The sequence below is a fragment of the Mastacembelus armatus genome, chromosome 6 (genome assembly GCF_900324485.2).
Source record: "Mastacembelus armatus chromosome 6, fMasArm1.2, whole genome shotgun sequence".
NCBI classification, from domain to species: Eukaryota; Metazoa; Chordata; class Actinopteri; order Synbranchiformes; family Mastacembelidae; genus Mastacembelus; species Mastacembelus armatus.
Window position 1 is genome coordinate 7835881 of NC_046638.1, and position 19877 is coordinate 7855757.

General features: G+C 37.5%; 1 protein-coding gene across 6 annotated transcripts in view; it reads right to left on the reverse strand.

Annotated features, from left to right (window-relative positions):
- LOC113132519 (pleckstrin homology domain-containing family A member 5-like) overlaps positions 1-18976 on the reverse strand; it is a 68791-nt gene extending 49815 nt beyond the window's left edge. For 2 of the 6 annotated variants that reach the window (XM_026310670.1, XM_026310668.1), the window contains exons 1-3: positions 18829-18960; positions 18655-18731; positions 17460-17517 (exon numbers count right to left, since the gene is read on the reverse strand). In XM_026310670.1, coding sequence (XP_026166455.1) covers positions 17460-17517; positions 18655-18731; positions 18829-18920 — 227 coding nt within the window. In that variant the 5' untranslated portion in view covers positions 18921-18960. Of the gene's footprint in view, positions 1-16631; positions 16731-17459; positions 17518-18654; positions 18732-18828 lie in introns of all 6 variants that reach the window. The other 4 variants (XR_003295904.1, XR_003295903.1, XM_026310667.1 and 1 more) reach the window with 4 other exon arrangements.
- Positions 18977-19877: the final 901 nt, after the last annotated feature.

Below are 19877 nucleotides of genomic sequence, written 5' to 3' on the forward strand. Positions count from 1 at the left end.
TTATATGCAGCAAGAGAGCATTCAGTTCTCAAAGTTGTGTTGGAAGCAGGAAAAACTGAGCATCTCCCAAACTTTGTTTGAATCTTTGTAGATGGTTAAAAATGAAAAATACTTACATTGGTCTTTATGAAGAGAAACATTCAGCAGCTATAGTGAAGAAATCAAAACTATAGTGGGGACGCTGTTGAATTTGTCTAAAAAAAAATCATCTCTAACTTGTCCTCATGACCATGGTTTTCACTCTTTTTACAGCTATTTTTCACTGAATGGTAGACAAACGTGTGTTTTTTCTGACAGTATAGAAGAAAAGACATTCACTTAAGAGAGTCCCACAAATGCTAACCAACTGCTGCACTGATACCTGTGTAGACACTATTAGGCAGGTGGTCATAATATTATGGCTGATCGGTGTATATTTATTTGCACACGCTCTATGACAAAAATTTTGTCTTTAAGAGAGTAAAGTTTACACTAATTAAAATAACAAAATCTATGAAGAGATGCTCTGTTAAGGTTAAAATACAAGAGTGCCCTCCAATGGCAACATTAGTTAATTACATAGTTAATTATATTTTACTTTTTTTAGTACTTTTCATGAAGGAATATAATTACATAATAAAAATGAAGAGGTGATTAAAATAATTTCAAGGCAGCTTTGGGAAAAATTTGTTTGTCAAGGTTATGCAATTGCATTTCTTAAAATTTAGAAAATGAAAAAAGATAGAAAATCCCCAGGATTTTAAGACATTAAACTAGATCAGTTTGGAATATAAAATACTACCACTTAAAGTATTAAAGATTTTAAGTAGAATTTTCACCAAAGTAAACAAAGATACCAATACAGTTAGAATTTTAAAACTGGGTTTATATCATACTTTGATGCCCCCTGCTGGGTAAAAAGCAGTAATTACACTTGGCTGGCAAAATCACTAACAGTACACAGGCTGACATCTGGTCTAAATCTCAATGCTTGTGTCTCCCTATCAACAACACAGTTAATTCCTACAGCTGGAAAAAACATGCAAAACAAAAGCACTTTCCAAAGATGAGCAAGGGAATGCACACAGGCATAAACAATTAACTCCACATAACAGGAGGCCTGGATGATTCAGTAAATGTATGCATATTCATCAAAGAAATGAGAAGGAAAGAGACTTCTAAGCACAGCTGCTTGAATGTTATGACTTGTCAATGTTAAGTAGAGCAGTCTTACAGAGAAACAGAGAAAAACTCAAACAGAAACAGGCCATTATTTCCTGTCAACTACTTTTCCTTTACTCGCAAGAGTCCAGTAGCAGTGCTCTGTGTACTTTCAGGCATAAGAGTGCCCACAATAATGCTGACAAGTGAAAAAACCTTCCATTGTTTCCTGGTTATATTAATGAGTACAGCAGATTTAACCTAGGCAGATATTATCTCTATGAATTATGATATTAATACACACTTCCTGCCAGGACACGTGCCAAATCCTAAAAGTAGTATTTTGGATTCTACTGTTGCATCAGACACACAAACTATAGACAAAACCCTCCAGCGCTTCTGCGTTAAACCTGTGAAAATTCTTATATCTTATTTTATTTTTTACACAATCATTCTTTCATTTTGAGCTCCCACAGAGGGATAGAGATTATTTAGATCAAGGATTAGACTGTTTAAAACTCAATCAGACAATGTCAGAAACTAAACCTTGATCAAAGAGTCTAACATTAATTTTTAAAAAATAGCTCCAGTCAAATGAGGAAACCTCAAAATAATTCAGATCAAAGCGCCTTTTATGTCTCAGCTGCTCAAATAGATGTGCAACTCATTCTGCAAATGGCTGTGCTGGAGGAATACGAAACAAAAGCACATGTCACTGAGACAATCAAACACGAACAGCCCAGACACTGAAGGCAACCTCCAATTAACATCAGTTCATACTTACATTTATTCTCCACACCAGGTGCAGGAAGAATGTCACAGCACCTTTTTTATTAGCTGCTTCTGTGATATCGCCAGGTTACTCCAGACCAATTTTAACCTGTTGCCTCTCCAGTGAGTTGCTGGATAATGTGCAGGTCTCCTTTCAGTTACCTGTTGTTTGGTAACCTCGAAAAGGAAAATTGCATGCTGCATCATTTTTTACTTATCAGAATCACCTAAAATTGTTCAGTGAAGACTGAATCAGCTGCTGAACTCCAAGGTCCAGCAGAATCACTAAACTCCTCACCCATTCATATAAAGTGATGCAAACTGCTATTTTTGTTTGCTTCCATCACTGATCTTAATTGCAATCACTGGTGAATTGCATATTGGTAAATGAACGGGTCTGAATTGTCACTGTGCTCACTGTCCTTACCCCACAGTCTAATATAAAAATTACTGCAATCTCTGAACAATCCTGTGCTAAATACACAGTTCCCCTTATTATCACACAAAATTCAAATGAGACATTGGCTGGCTTTGTAAAATATGGAATACGGCCTTTTTTGAAACAGAGAAAACTGTCTTAGATTTCAAGATGTTGAATGTTATTCTTACTGTATCAAACTTGACAGGAAAACAACATTACATTAGTGGGAGGTATGAGTAAAATGAAGCCAAAAGAACAGTGTCTGTAACAAACAAAGAAACACTCTAAAATAATGATGCTGCTTTCTAATCCTTAGCTGTGCCTTGATGTTGTACATCAATATCACAGAGAGAGGACATGCTGCCACATTGCCAGTGTAAAGACCAATTCACTTGCAGCCTCCAGGGTTTTTCTCCTGTGTGTTTTAGTCTGAGTAGGTCTGAGTAGGTATGTAGTTTTTTTTTCAGCTGCCTAAGGAGAGTGGCAGCTGAACTGCAAGCGTAGCACTTTACTTTTATTTTTGCAATTAAAACGGTGAAGAAAATATTTGTTTATGTGAATGAAACAGCCAAAGTCAATCTTGAAATAAGAGTGTCACTATCAGTAGCTTAGCAGAGGATAACTAATTTTGTCATCTTAATATTATAAGAGAAGGATGGGTCATATTTCAGAGAGGAAACAACAGGAAAGTTAAACTGTCATCTTCTATCCTCCACATGATACAGTGATACAGGCACGTGATATAGTAATACAGGCCTGTAATATAGGCTTTTTCCATTTACAAAACACATGATTGGCAGACTTCCATGACTCATGGATAATCATCAGTGTTATCGGTGTAGTTTTTAATATAGGCAGCATTGATAAACAACAAAATAGCATCTAAAGCAATGTCCATGAATCACAGCATTAGGCTGGTTTGAAGAGAATGAGATAGAAAGGGAACAAATTATGCAGACATAAGTGTTCCCAACAGGACCTGATTGATTCTCCCCACTCCATCAAGAAGTATAAGTGTAAAACAAGGTGGAAACTGAGATCCTCTTAAAGAGTAGGTAAACTCAGCCCAGTTTGTAGAGAAGCTCGTCAAGAGAAAAAAAAAATTTAAGCAAGGCTCAATCCTGCTTCAAACATGCTCTCCATAAAAAAGAATGCTTTCTAAAAAAAGGCCTCTTCAACTCAGAGACAGTAAAAAGGGATGACATACCTTGTTCGGTCATCTTAGAGGAATAGAAGACGAATTTCACAAAGAGTAAAAAAATTAAAAACAAAAAACTATACTACACCCCTACTTCCTAGAAAATTAAACACATTATACCACATTAATATGAACAGTCTGTCAACAAAACAGTGATACGCATAATTAAAGTTATGCTTGAACTGCTATAGTCATCTTGAGCAACACTGCAAATCTTCATATCTCTATGGATGTTACGTTTTTGAGATGTAATAGGCGTTGACTGTTAAAGATTACATGAAAACCACAGAAATACAAAGAAAGCAACAGGATTGCCACAAGTTTGGGGCATGACTAATATAACGTGTAATACGTCATTGTTTTAAAAACTCCTGGCTGGACATTTGTGTCATTCCAAATTCAATGAGAATAGTATGACCATATGCCATATAGGAGGTTTATTTTGTCAGCTTTTAAAAATGTGTGCAGTGCTGCAGTGAGATGTGGTTGAAGAAAAGATTGAAATCTTTCTTTAAGGAAAGCTCTAATCGTTAACACCTCATTACTAGGATGGCTCTGATAAAACTGGAACATAACAAACAAACCATAGCAAACCTGGCTCAATATGGCTGCTGAGCTAGAAGAACAGACTGTGGTACAGAAGGATCGTTATGAGATAAAGATAAAAATCTGAAAGCGTGACATGTTTAGGGCTCAACCTGAAATCTCAAACACCTATGTTCCTCCATGCTAGACAGACTGCAGGTAGGTACTCATCATTGAAACTAGAAACATCAACACCAAGATACATAGATGTCAATGTCTGTGCAGTCTAGCCTAGTATGACTCCAGACTTGGACTCTCTTGCCCATACTTAAAATTCTGTCAGGCATGTCAAATAGGTCTGGCAATACTTTGGTGAATGGATGGCTCCATGAAAGAAATAAATGAGCCAAACAGAGACACATTACCAATCAGAATTAGCATCAGTAGTTGCTAAATCTATCCAAAATTCACCCATAGTCCAAAGTGAACAGCTGGTAAGACTTAGCACAATCAACAGACTCTCAGCTGTGATGTATCTTGTCAAATACTGCTTTGTAGTCACAGCTGACTATTGTCTTTATGTACACATGCTCTGACTGAACACTATATTACTAAACTGTGGCTGTGTGTTCATTTATGTCCCTGTCCCTGCTTCATCTTAAGAGATCCTTCTCAGCATTTTGTAGGTTTCTATGGGGAAGTATCAAAGTTAATTGTCATGCGTAAATAAAATTATTCTAGTCAGTCTAGCCTCTTGGCAGTAAAGTCCATGAGATCTGCTGGAACCTATCCCAGCTCCCTTTGGGTGAAAGGCAGGGGTACACCCTAGATAGGTCGCCACTGCCAGTAAAGTAAATGTGAAAAAACACTATCTTGGTTCTGCTTAATGGAAAGATGTCAGCACTGTCCTGCGAGGGTTTCTACAACAAATGAATACACACTGCTATTTTGACTGTAGGTAGGGTAAAACCAATTTTGAGGTTGGCAGTAAGCCAGCTTCAACTGTGCTTTAGTTCTTGGCAAAGAGCAAACTTCTTGTGTACACATTTACTCTGTCACACTGAATGACTAATGAGCCTCCCGCCTCCATAAATAAACAATGAAAACAAATAGGAAGAGAGGCAGCTTCTAAAAAGCTCAGAAGATCTTAGAGTCCACTTACAGCTTGTTCTAAATCACTACACAGAAACTTCCTGCAGATTTGACAGAGATTTGGATTCTTTTCAGAAGGAGTTGCAAATCTGTAGCATCAAGCACCACGGCCTGGGTTTATCAAGCAGTTCAGAACTCCCCGAAATCATGCACATCAAGTCTGACAAAGACTAAAAATACTAAGAGACTTGAGAGTTATTTATGAAACTTCCAACACAGGCTCTTACTAAGGAAAAGTTTTCCTTTGAGAGTGAGTGGCATCACTGTTATTCAAAACAGAGCCAAATGAAATTAAAGATGACATCTTTTATTTTATTTTGAGTAGTGTGGAATTAAAAACATTCAAATGACTGGCTCTTAGCTAAAAATATGGGGAAAATAACATTAGTTGTGTGCGTATGACGATTTAAGTACAAGTAGTTTCTAAACACATAATTTTTATTAAAACTGTAGATTCAGCAAGCCAAAACCAAAATAGCCCTAAACAGATAAGTTCAGCGATAGTTACATAGTGTAACAAAAAAAACAACAAAAAATTACTATTCTTTTCCTTGTCACTTAATTTGACAATTGTTTTACAACATATCACATAGAACCATCCTTCCTCTGTAAACTCTTGTTCAGCTTTCTAACCTGATTTTTCTATTTTATTACATTATATATCTTAATGTTTCAATTTGCTGTTCTTACATCTGCACCTAAACAAATTCTTCACATACATACACATCATTTAGGCTAATACACTGGAAATCAGTGAACAATGGCCTTCACCAAATGTCTTGTTTGGTTTGACCAACAGTTCAAAAACTAAAAATATTACGATTTACTTAGGTAAATCGTAATATACTAATTAACAAATTGATAAATCTATTACTCATATCATTTTTCCCTATGTGTCAAGAGAATGTTATTTAAATGCAGCACGCTTACTTATTTTTAACATCCTAGCAAAACATTACCTATTACCTTTATAATACACAGTTCACTTAATGTGATGTGACAAACTCTTTCTTATGTTGGAGCAAACAGTATTGTCAACTTCATACTGGGGTTCATTTCTCTACTATTGTGCCATTTACACCAGTTATACTGCCTACCCCTACATGCTTACACCATATTACAGTACCCACCCCCACATTCAATAGGGACCATCATCAGTCAAGTGGCAGGCAGTAATAAAGCTGTCACACAGAGAAGATGCCATCAAACAGTCTGTGCTGAATCCTGCTGCTGTACAAGAGCTACAGAGGCAGAAATATAGCAATCATAACATCACAGTTAAAATTTAGGGTGTATTTATCTGAACCACCAGCAGAGGTCTTACAGTGAAAAATAGTAGGATCCCTCTCATCCAGAGCGGAGGAGGAATTCCTACACACACAGGTTTGTGAATACCAGCACAAAGGTGGGAAAGCTGGATTTATCCTTGAGTAAGTAGCAGTGATGTTTAAACCAGACTCTTGTCGACCGGTGACATTTATCGCTACTGCTGCAGAAAAATGCTGCAGAGGGCTGACAGCTGATTAGACTGATGGATTGCAAACCATTACTACAGTTATGAAGCCCCTATCAACTCCCCTCACTCTGGCCTCATCTCTCACACTTTCACAGGTCTTCTAACTGAAACTGAACGCCATCTGCACAGAGCCGATACGCTGTATGAAAAGAGGGACAGATTAATTTCATTGCACATAGTCCTTAAAGGTAATCTGTGGAGATTTTAACCACTACTGGCAAGATAAAGTGGTGTTTTGATGAGTAGATCTCCATGTTGTTTGAATTATGGGTTCTGGCTCCACATGGACAAGAACACATTGTAAGAGTTTAGAGTAAGGTTATTTGCGGTATCCCACCAATTCTCTTTAGCTATTTGTGAATCACCTGACCTGGGAGAGACGGCTAGAACTCTGGGAAGCAGGAAGCATGCAGTGTCTCCAAGGCACCAATTTAGATAAAAGGATGCACATTTAGAAGTTTGTTTTTTCCAGGGTTTTCTGTTTGCTGGACAAACTACACCACTTCATTTCTAATAGGGGACAAAAATGTTTTCTGTGAGTCAGATCACACTACGGCACATTCCTCCTAGTAACTCCAGTGATGCCATTAAGCTTGTGAGAAACACAAATGTACAATATGAATCACAGCAGATATACATTAATCAATGAGAGACTTGACACAGAGCTCAAATATTTGTTTAGGCAGGAACAGGCAGATTCGAATACAGAGCGTGGGAGAGGACTCTGACACTATAAGAGTCACCACTTCACAGCTGATGAGTGTAGTTTCGGATCATTGCCACTATCTATGCATCATTCTCTCTACCCAGAATGAAGAAGAAATAACAGGTACAGATTTAAGTCAGGCTGTAGCTTTATTTTGAAAGAAGCTTTGAATATCTAATCTGGTGGGTCTTATAACAGTAATACACTGCAGAATTGACCTGGACTATTTATATCTGTCAAGTGCCCCATTTGGCAGCAGAATTTACAGGGCACTCAAGTCATGATGGGCTCACACTAAAATCTATGCACACAGACATACAGCAGAAAAGGCTCAGTAAGTGGCTGTAAAAAAACCATTTCACTTTGATGTTTGCTGGGAATAAAATGGAACTCCTTCATATACTTATGATATTACATAAATACTTTTAGACGAATGGGTTCTACAAGTGCCAGCCCTGGAGATGGACTAAAGAAAAATATAACTCATCAGCGCATCTGATCTGATTAAATATTAGACATAGAGCAAGGGTTTTCATATCTCTATAATGGACAGTCATCCACTTCATTCCAATTATTAACACTCACAATATGGTTCCCATTAGTAAGAAAACCGAGCAACTTAGAGAACAGCTATAGACATTAATAATGCCTTGCTAACAACATACATTATGTCTTGCCAAAACAACATGTGCCTGGGATAGACAACTGTGGGACATGCAAGGTCTGCAGGGGGAATGATGCAGCTGACACTGCTGCCAGAAGAGGGAACAGACAGAGTAAGCCAATGCCACAGGACCAGGAAGGTACAATATTAATTCTCCCAGTGCCGCTGGTAAATTGAAAACTTGGCAGTAAGCAGTACATCAGTACATCAACAAACCTTTCATTCAGTACTGTGGAAGAATGTAAAAAATTGATTTGTTGCAATATTTTAATGAATCCTTTTAATGAAGGTATGATCACTATGAAAACAGAAGTTTGGCTTCTTGTTCTCTTCAGCTACTGAAAAAAAACGAATGTCTGTTTGGATGTGGATAAAGACAAATTCAGAGGCTGAATTTGCAACGATTTGTTTCAGGAAGCGGCATACTGCACTAAAGCTCTCTGTGGATTCTGTGACATGGTGCTAAAACAGCTACCAGCTGTAGAGCATTCAAGCAGAGTGATGGATTCCTAAAGCTCCCTAATCATCACAGACCATCTGGAAAACAACCGGGCAATGCACTGTCCACTGGACTGACATGGACAAACAGGAGAGACAGAAAGGAAGAAAAAGATAGGGAGAGAAGGTGTATGCTTCACCAGAACATGATACAGCAGCTCTAACATTTTAAGGGCTCAAGAGAGATCCATCACCAAGATCACCGAACAGACACCACAGTAAAGAGGTTTTATTAGCAAATAAAAGTTGTTTCTAGAGCATGAGCATTTCAGTCAAAGGGTGTAGGTTTCACTACCATAGGGCCTGTCCAATGGTTGTGTGTTTACACTCAATTTAACAGGTTGGAGTATTTTGACATTTGACATCAAAAGAGATCAGAAAACTGCCACGATACTGGAGTCAACCACATGGCTTGAGGGCAAATGCTGCTAAAACATGCTCTTTTGTGCCTCTCTTATATACCCCTGTCTACTATGTGCATAAAAAACTAATGGTACAGGGAATGTATAAAAAAGAATGCAGAGGGACATTTAACCAGTTTCTTAAAATATATTAATTGAGACATCTATCAACATCTGAAAAATGTAGATAGATGTATGATTGCATATTAGCTGGTATGTCAGGTGCCTCATATAGACCTAATCATATGAGGAATAATAATAAATCAAAAACAGATTCCCATGAACACAACTGCCCCCAGTTTCAACCTGGCGCAACATCAACAAAGCTCATTGCAGATTACTGCAGGGATTACTAAAGTTCAACAGCTTTCTCAGCATGAAATGAAAGACACAACACAACTAAGAGGCTTTAGGACTTTAGAATTACTGCAGGCTTCATTTCCCCCTGTTAAATCCAAGAAGTAGACCTATATCCAATCAATATATTCCATACCATGAGGGACTACTGGAAAATAAGTATAAAATCTGACAGTACAAAAATGACAAAACATGTCTGTCAGATTACACTTGGAAAGTCATCATGTTGTTACTCACGGTAACTGGAGAGACTACAATCAAAAAGTCCCTTGATTCCCTTAAAAGCAGCCATGCCTTTAGCTTTCAGGCCAAAGATGACAATACTTCTTGTAATACAAAACTGGAAATAATCAAATATTAGTGCTCACAAATTGAAACAACAAATGCATTAAAAAAGAAAACAGTGAACAAATTCAGAGGTTAACTGATGTGAACTGAAAAAGTGCCTTAATCAGCACCTGAGGCAGCCACCAATATCAGACAATCTCTTATACATATGTTCACAAACAACATCTAAACACCAAGACACATGCAGAGTTTTCTTCCATTGTTAGGTGGATGGCTGTGAACCCAGAGAGCAGGTATCTCAAAGTCTACCTAGTTGACTTTCTGCCTCCCTGTCAGCACCCAGCCTCATAACAGTGAGTTATAGAGCCAGACAGGAATGATGTACAACAGATCCAGATCCACTAGTTTCCTTCTTAAATCACATTACACACACAAGTAAACAACATGAGTATTAAGCACTGACAGAGTTAGTGAGTCAGCAGCCATCAGAGCATTCCCCTGCCCAAGGGGTGAGTAAACACTCAAGATTTGCAGTTTGAATAAAGCATTGTCCCCTGCTCTGTCATTTGGTAATGTTAGCCATGTGCATGGGAGCATTCTACTTCTTTGCAAACCCACCATTTAAAATTGTGCAGGTGCTTAAAATTACCTCACTGAAAATTACTCACTATATAATTCCAAACATTCAAACATTAGTGTATAATAATAACGGATTAGATAGAGACAATGATTGGCATGAGTGAAGACAGAGAGGTACTGTATTTCCTCAAGAATCTATCATTCTTACAGAACACCTCAATGCAATGTTTCTTAGACCATGGTATTTTCCCTAAAACAAAAAGTCATTCCTCATCTAAAGTGCATTCAGTTTTGAATGGTGTTCAGTTTTGTCTTCGCAAGACATGCATGTTAGATGAATCGAAAACTAATTTGCTAATAGGTCTGTCTCTGCATGGCAGACAGGCACATAAATTGTCTGCATGAAACCTGTCACTCAACCATATGCTGTTACTCAAGGAAAATGAATGAAAGAATCTGGAGCTTGTTGCCATTTTTAATAAATCTATCTATTAAATGATAAGACATATATAATATGTATTTGCCAATATCTGCCTGTTGCCAAACTTTATGAAACATGATGTGTATATTTTGATTGAAAATGGGACATTCTATAAAATGAAAATTTTGGTTTTGCATGTATGACACATTTTTGATGCTTATCGTTTTTTGAAGAAAACTGTAAATACAGAACTTTGAGTTGTTTTTTTCTCTTGCTTGACTGCACAACATGAAATAACACACACACAGCACATTGTATAACTACCATGCACACAGATTTAGTAACAGTTCTTTTGCATGTAGAATCAGGTTTTGGATGACTGATACAATGATTTGTGATTGGTCACAGCTTTCGTTTGACTAGAGAGCCCCAGGTTTGACCAGTGCAAACACCCAGGGCAAACTCACCCATCTGAGTTTAATGCGTTTAATGAGCTACACATGCAGGGCAAAATAGTGTACAACCCTGTCTTACATTTAATTTAATTCCACCTCCAAACACTTGGTCCCATCTCTCACACACTCACTACTGTGACTATATTTTCAGGGTTATATAATCAGGTCTGATATAAAGCTTTTCTCACAGAAAGAAGCTTGGATTATTCTCCAAAGAGACGAGCCTTTAAATGTCTGCTATAACCGTCTGTCTGACAGTTACAGAGGGTTCACAGGGACGCCTGTCGCTCTTGTCCTGAAAGCCTCTAAGTTCTTACTCCATTCCAGGTAACACTACAAATAAAGCTACAGCAAACCCACACAGACAGAAGCAAGAAAGAGCTCATTCCTCTTATTGTCCCATTGGATTGGGGATTTTTATTCACTTTAGCTGATGTCAGTCATGAAAATGAAAACAAATCTCCTATGCTTCAAGTCTGTGACATGCTAATCCATTTTTCAGATATCTGATAAGAGGGCTCATTTTACTGATGCCCTGAAGTGTCAGTGTCTGAAGTGTCTGCAACTGCAGAGATGAAACTTGGAAAGAGATGAGGCAAGACAAGAACAGAAACACTAGTTTGGACAAATGGCATAAATACTGTAATTCACTTAGTATTGTCAATTATTACTGATACAGTACTACATTTTGGAAATTCTCATCTGGCTGTGTGAAATATGGGAAACAAGTACATTCCCCAAATGCTTCTTTGAAATGGATATAATCAATATTTTGGATTAATTTTCACTTACAGGGACAAACCATTAGAGAAACATAAGAAATTCACCTACAACTGAATGGTGCTCTTTATCTACTACATATTGAAATAGGCAACAATGTATGCCTTTTTTCCACTGTTGCATATTTAGGCAAAACAAAAAGTAAAATACTAAGAGTTGTAGTATTCTAAGTAAGGGGTCACAAGGAAATAGTCTTTGAGCTACTGCCAATATATTAAGTTTCTGACTAAATCTTCAGTCTTGCACTCAGTGAACAAATACTCTGCTCTGCTTTCACATCTTATTTCATATCTTGGTGTTATGGCTATAAATGAAGGGTTTTTTCATTACAAACATGCAGGCAGACTTGTTAAGCAATAAAAGATGCTGATTTGAGGGCACAGCATCTTTATGAAATTTCATCATATTTGTTTAGGTTAGGTTAAGTTTTGTTTCTCTAAAAAAAAAAAAAAGTCGCTATGTGATCCATGATGCTAAATAATAGGAAATATAAGGTTTCAAAGTAGCTTTTTTCCACAGTAGTCATTATGACAAACAGAAGGTTTAATAGTTCACAAAGTCATCAAAGGGAGGATTTCATTACTTAGACTTGCATAACAATTACCAACTGAATATTGATACACATGGAAGAAATCTAATCCTCCTACATTTCAATCTACAGTCAACCAGTGTGTGGGCCTTTAAAGCAGAAAATGAGCCAACAGCTAAACAGAAATCCACTAGAGATTTTTGTCATAATTGGCCAAATTTCAACTGACACTGGTTTCCTCTGTTCAGTATGATGAATTATGCATCACTAAAAGTGAGCGGCCTAATGAAAGTTGTGGTTGCAGAGGAGACGAGTACAACATTTATATTTTACGCTGCACTTTATACTGATGAGCACTCAGAAGCGGCAAATTGCCCTCAAAGGATAATGTCATCAACTAAAACATTAATAACTGGACAGCAGTCAAGCTAGACTTCAGGCCTAGAGCACTGTTAGTCTGCTGTATGAGCATCCTACTGTATGTACTTATTATTGACTCATTAGCCCTCAAAACAAGATGTCAGCTAGCTCACTCTGTATCCTACGGCAATTAACCCTGACTTCAGCAGATAGGTTTTTCCCTCCTTTCCGTGACAGAATTAATGAGACAAGAATATAGAACAAAGAGAGGGAACTGACAGGAGATCTGCACCTGTCTTTTCATAAACATAATTACCGTAAATACTTCCTGCATCCACAAGGCAACACACTCATAATTAGGGTCATCATTTTCCCACTATAACATTATGCTTTCTGCACCACTCAAGCCGACTGGATTCCTTTTATTCTATACATGTTTTCACAGGTCAAAAATCCTCCTAAACCAACAATTCAACTTAACATGGGTTCAAATACCCAAAGCAACCCCCCCACCTGTTTCACTTTTATTTTTCAAAATGAGGTTTAAGTTGAAATGTAGGATTATGTGCTACGGAGATAAAAATGGAAAACACAAATCTGCCAGATGGCACAGTCTCATCAAAACAAACTGAACATATACTGTACTCTAGGTGACTGTTGAATTTTATAGATAAATAAAATGTCCAAGTTCTCCATGTACAGCAGTATGCTTCATAGAGCCTATGCAGAATATACAGATTACCCTCAGCCTCAGAGTATCTTACCCTTGATACAGAACCGAGGTTCGATAACAGATAATTCTCCCAGCTCCTGGCTCTCAATGAAGGGTACATAAGAACAGACAACTTCATCTAAAGGAAAAACTGTCTTTTACTCTGATGTGTGGATTATTGTTTCAGCTCTTGGGGGACCAAAGCAAAAAATGTATATATAGATGAAATTCTCTGGTCTCTAATTTATTGCCAAGTTAAGCCCTTGAGACCAAGGCCAAAAGCCACTAGCTTAAAAGTGTGAATATATTAGGACTAATTGGCGGAGCTATTCTCCTCATTCTCTTTTGTCATTAAGCTGCAGCAAATGGGAAGATGCAATGATACAGTGATGGGCATGTGATCTTCAGACATAAACAAACAAATCTGCAAAAAAATAAATAATAGCAAAGTTGAACAGAAGCAACACTGAAATAAATTTCTTCAACTTTAGCATTTTTTTTTTTTAAATAGGCAAAATTTTCAACTCTTTGCTGCTGTCTGACTTGGAAAAAAATAGTCACAACAAACTGACTTTAGTTCTGCCTGTGAATTAAATGAACAGTCTAATAGTTTGCAGGTTTGCACCTCCTCATGAGTTCACTCTGTTAGCGAGGAAACAGGTACTGGCCAGTTGACGCACACATGTGGTTCCCCCAAATAAAAGGCTGAATTGGCAATGGGCCAACAATGCATCCAGAAACTCAAAGAAACTGCTCAGTCTGAGGAGAGCTGCACTGACTTTCATCCATTCAAAACACACATTACCATAAAACAATTAAAGCATGTGACTGACACTGCCTGTAGTCCACATTATCATTCCAACAAGCTGCAGCCCATCCTCCCCAATTTAGTTCAGCAGTAGACAGAGCACAATCTGCTTCTTGATGCTCACACTGCGTAACCCGATGGTAACTGCCAAGCCACAAAGCCAACGTGTGAATAGGCCAGATCCTTTTTGGAAGCTAAAAAAAGCCAGAAATGAATAAATGATCCAGATTCTCAATCTGAAAGCAAGAAGGATTTAAAAGTTAAAAAATAGAACCCTAAATGTGTAATGCTTAATACTTAATAGTGAACTGATGATAAAGTAATGATAATCTTCTGTAAAACATGATATTAACTTATCCATCTGTCATCAGGCTGATAGTTTTGAAGAGTATTTAAGAGTCCTTTTTGGCAGACTCACATTAAGCCTCAAAATGTCTCAAATACTGTCCAAGACAGTGATCACATAAACCTGTCAACAAATCTCAATGTCAAAATAATGAGTCACAATCAACTTAACAGGCATGGTTTTACACAGCCCAAACACTCAAAACTTTTAAGGGATCTCTTCTTCACAACGAACTGACATATCAAATCTTGTGTCTTGATTTGACCACACCAGTTTATCAGAGCATGCTTTACATCACAGCCAACTTTATGACTTTATGTCACTTCCATTTTGACCACATAACTCCTACCAACAAAGGGGAAACCTTCTGGATATGTTGGAGTAAACTAGGTAAATGTGCTTTTGTAAAACAGTCCACAAAAAGGTACCTTTTTCAATTATTTCCATGCCACCCACAAAATTTGCATCACCCCTCGTTAAAATGATAACAGTGTGGTGTACAAAATAAGCAGCACTTATTCCTACCAGTATTTGTAGGCCCACATCAAAAGGAGCAACATATAACATTTTTTATACTGACAACATGAAATATGAAACATTTCAAATTTGGAGCTCACAGTTGAACTTTAACTTAGTTCCGTTTATGTGGTGTTCAAATATAAATCACAGACATTACACGTAGGTACAGACATTATGCACCACTAATGAGTTACAGAGGGGAATGAAGAAATAGCAGGAAATAATGTTGAAGGATGATTGGAAGATGACAGTGCATGAGAGGGAAGGTAATCTATTGAACTGCAGTGTGTATTTTTGGAGTGGATGCTTGCTAAAGTGACAAGATTCTATGTAAATAAATGCAAGGGAATGATGTGTCACAGTGCTCCTTTCTGGAAATTGTTTTACAGATCTGGACACATTACTCATCTTAATTTGCTTAACACTTAAGATGTCATGTTTTTTTTTTTTTTTTTACTGTTTTAATATATTCAATGAGGGCAATGTAAGGACATATGGTGGGGATGATTTAGTTTTTTTCTTGCTTAGCTGCAGTTCAGAGAAGGCTCAGTTAAGACACCTGAACACATATTTTGTTTACTATTTGGTTATTTTTATAAACAGAAATAACTAAAAGACTCACATTTTTCACCTTCTTTGCTAAGAAACAAATAAAACCACAGATCATCTTTGCTGATTAGTGGTGCATTAGCCAATACATGGAGCTGTAAATTATCCTTTTAAGTTTGCCAGAGAATCAATACGCTTACTGTCGCTATTAAGATGATTGAGACAACTGTCAGCTGAGCTAATACTTCATAAATAAATTATATTATATAGTTTTAAAAATGATCTGAATTGTACATCAGTCTCCACTCTTTTAATCTTCAGTAAAACTATCACATAAGGTTATTCTCACATACAATTATTTGTACTGACAACTGGGTTGAGACTAAAACAAAGCTGTTATTTAATCTGCAGCTCCTAATGGCACAACAGCTGAATTTACATAACTTCTTGTACAAACTTAAAAACAGATTTAAACTTTAAATATGGATAAAATTAAGCTTAGGCAAAACCAATGGATTTTCATAATTATAATACACGAAATGATTAGTTCGTAACTTATTTTACAAACATTACCGTAACTGACTGTGCAACACTCACAGGTATCAACTAATGAATGAGGTTCCCAAGTCTGCTTTGCACTGAGAAGCTGTGGTAAAATACTAGAATATAAAATTATGGTCTTTCCTTCTAGTAGGACTGGCTGGTAACATACCGCATGAAGCTCCTCAAATTAATGAGTAAGTCAAAGAAGTAGAGGGGATTCAGTGAGGATAATAAGGTATAATATTGCAACTTTATAGCCTGTATATTGCAATGCCTTCAATCATACAGAAGCATTCTTGTACTTTGGCAGAGAAATTCATCTGCGAAATATCTATACCTGCTGTGTGAAAAAGTATTTCATTAAGACATACAAAATAAAATATTTTAACTCACATCCATGGATTTAAAATATTCTGAGGAGAGATGATGAATCAGTGCTGACTGAATGACAGCGCATGTGATCTCTTTTGATTACTTGCATGCATCAGTCTACCGGGGAGGAGAGAGGAAAATGTGAAATATTCTGTAGTTCAAAGACTGTGTAGCATAGCCAAATACCAGCGTTATTCATGTAGATCCTGGTTTTCAAAAAGAGAAGCACAAACTGAACAAACCAAAGTCGCTTAGTCAGTATGGAGGACATATCACATTTTCTCCTGCCCACACATGTTCAAGAGACAAGTATAATTGGGATAAGATGTTCTAATAAAATCAATGGATGGAGACTTTAAATAAGAAATATTTTCAAAATCCTGCAATACCATATATTGGCATGTATCTCAGAAATAATTTCCAGCATCTTAATGTCAAGCATCATTTTAAACTGTGATCAAACCATATCAATCTAAACAGTAAGGATAACTGTCATAAAAAAAGAACATGTTATACTTTAGCTTAGCTCAGCTATGAGCAAGGTAAGTCGTAATAAATAAAAACAGCCTGGCACCCACGTTTTGACTATGTTTGTCTAGTATTTGCACAATGTCCTGTGTAATCATTAACTTTTGTGATAGGGTTCTACAGTACAGAAACAGGGAGTAAAGGTTCCAAATTTATGGCCATGCAATATTTACTTGAACTATACAGGATGTTTCAGATGAAGATGGTATTTGAATGAGCACTTTGTTCATTCGAGAAGAATAAACTGTGTGGCATATTTAGATAGTATGTGTAATTTCTGATGGTTGTGCATGTTTTGTGTAGTGAGGGTTTTAAACTCACTTGATAAAGCACCTTGCTCCTTCAAAAGTATATCCTTCTTCCCATCCAGTGGGTAGGTCTGTTAAAAATTGGACAAACACACATGAACACAGCCTGGTGGTAAAAGAACAAATGCGTGTGTTAAATTATCTAGCCCTTGTCAGCAGTCAACTCACATGATCGGTTTAAAAAAGATGAATCATTTCAAAGAACAATAATTGACAACTATTTTGACAATCAATTTACAGATTCAGTTATTTTTCAAGCAAAAGGGCCAACATTTGTTAGTTCTTCCTTTTCAAATATGAGGATTTGCTGTTTTTTTACTTGTCAATTAAAAAATCTTAGGTTTGGACTGTTATTTGAAGAAATTCTTTTTAAAAAGTTATTGATTTCATCTTCACTAATGATTAATTTGATTACTTATGAATCCATAAAATGTCAGAAATGTGAATCCATAAAATGTCAGAAAATTAATATTAACTGTTTTAGCTCTAAGAAATTATTATTTTTCACTCTTTTGTATACTACAGATAAATGATTAATCAAGAAAATAACGGGCAAACCAAAATAAGTTACAATTACAATCCCACATAAATACAGCAGCTACTCCATACCATTAGTGGAATTGCACTGCAGAGACTTAAGGCTATGGGAGGCTCCAGCTGTAAACAGCTGCTTGGTTGGACATCAACAGCATAACAGATCGCGAAGAAGTGACTTTAACCATGTATCACTGCCTTTAACTTGGCTGATCTGTAGGGTTGGGGTAGACGACGATGATTTTGTAGCTGACCTTTCTTGGCTCCTGAGTCTGTTGCAGCTGTTGCTGTATAGATACCTTTGTTTACTGGTCAAGTAAACATCATGTGTACACATCACCAGAATCAGTGCGGAATAAAACGCGTAGGAATTAGTTGTTGTTGTCAGTCTAACAACTTCAGGAGTAGTCAGAGTCAATTAGTCAACATCGCTCACTGACCAAATAAACCGAAGAGTGGCACGAGCCGGGCAGAGGTGGGCACGAGACGGTTCACTTGTCACAGCACGAGCGCCCAAAGCCCACTCACGCGTTGAGAAACACGGCATGGATGTCAACGCCTCTCTCTGCCAGCGCGGGAAGTATCGGTTTGGAGAAATAATAACAAGTACATATGACGGCGGACGCGTTAGAGGCATCAGGGAAACTTGACAGCCGTGAAAAGTGACACCTTACCTGGAGTTTTTCTGTGCCCGGTTATTACCGCCTCGCCGCTCACTGGATGCAGCCAGGTTGTACTCTTGGCTTCTTCGCTGTTGAGAGAGGGAAACGTATTCGTTATTTAAAACGGTGACTTTGTTCGAAACGGACCGAGATGACGTGAGGCGTTGTCTTTGAAGGGGTATTTACTTAACGAAGAAGACGCGTCCATCCCGAGTAACCCCATAACTCCAGGAAGAAGGGAGACAAGAAATCCACTCGGGCTGTAGATCCGCCGCCATGTCTGGCAATACTGTAGAGTGTCGCGCGGCTCCGCTCTCGCAGGCAGCGCGTACACGGAAACCTTGGCAACGGCGTGGGGGGGCAGGCATTTGTTTGGGACTTCATTTGATTTCCAGACACATCAAATTTGTTATTTTCATCCATGGAAAACCTCGTATATCACTTCTCTATAAACACATTTTTTGGACTGGCTTCATGTCATTGTTTTTGTTTTTTTACTGACTCTAGGGAAGCCTGTGGTTGTATGTAAACAAAGAAACCTCTTTGTATTTCCTATAACCAATAGCGAAATTCACCTGCAGGGGTACAGGGCAGAAATTGATTTACTAAACCCCTTTAAGTTTTTTTTTGTAATAGTAATTTTTAGAGTTCAAATAATTAATCGATTAATAGATTAGTTGATCAAGAGCACACAAACCTTCAACTATTTTTTTGGTCCCCGCTTTCTGTCGGTCTTTATGTTGTGAAACTGCAGCGTCAGCCTTTCACACCATACAAAGACAGGTCATCCAATACCGCTGTGTTTGTTGGCATTGTGTTGCAATGTGTTTTGGACACATGGTAATCCACTAGTGGGCAGGACTGCTGGTAGTGGTGGGAATTAAACCTACCTGCCAACTGCCAGGATATTCACTTTGAGGAATAAATCTAAAGGAAGCAGAAATAGTTAGCCACCTTATCAGTCACCTTATCAGACTCCTAACACAGGGCCCATTGTATTCCTCCTACCTGGAGTAGAATAACCCCACTTTCTGGTACTATGGCTAACAAACGAAGCCCTTGTTTCCATCCAAATAGTTAAGGCAATGGTCTGTGAGAAGATAGAATATAACGATGTTCAACAAGGTTTGCCTTTGATGGATTGCAGAAGGCATATTGTATTTGTAGATTTCTAATTCTGACTTTTTTTTAAAAAAAGGCTAAAATATCTTTTTAAAGAGGCAGGTACAATACCT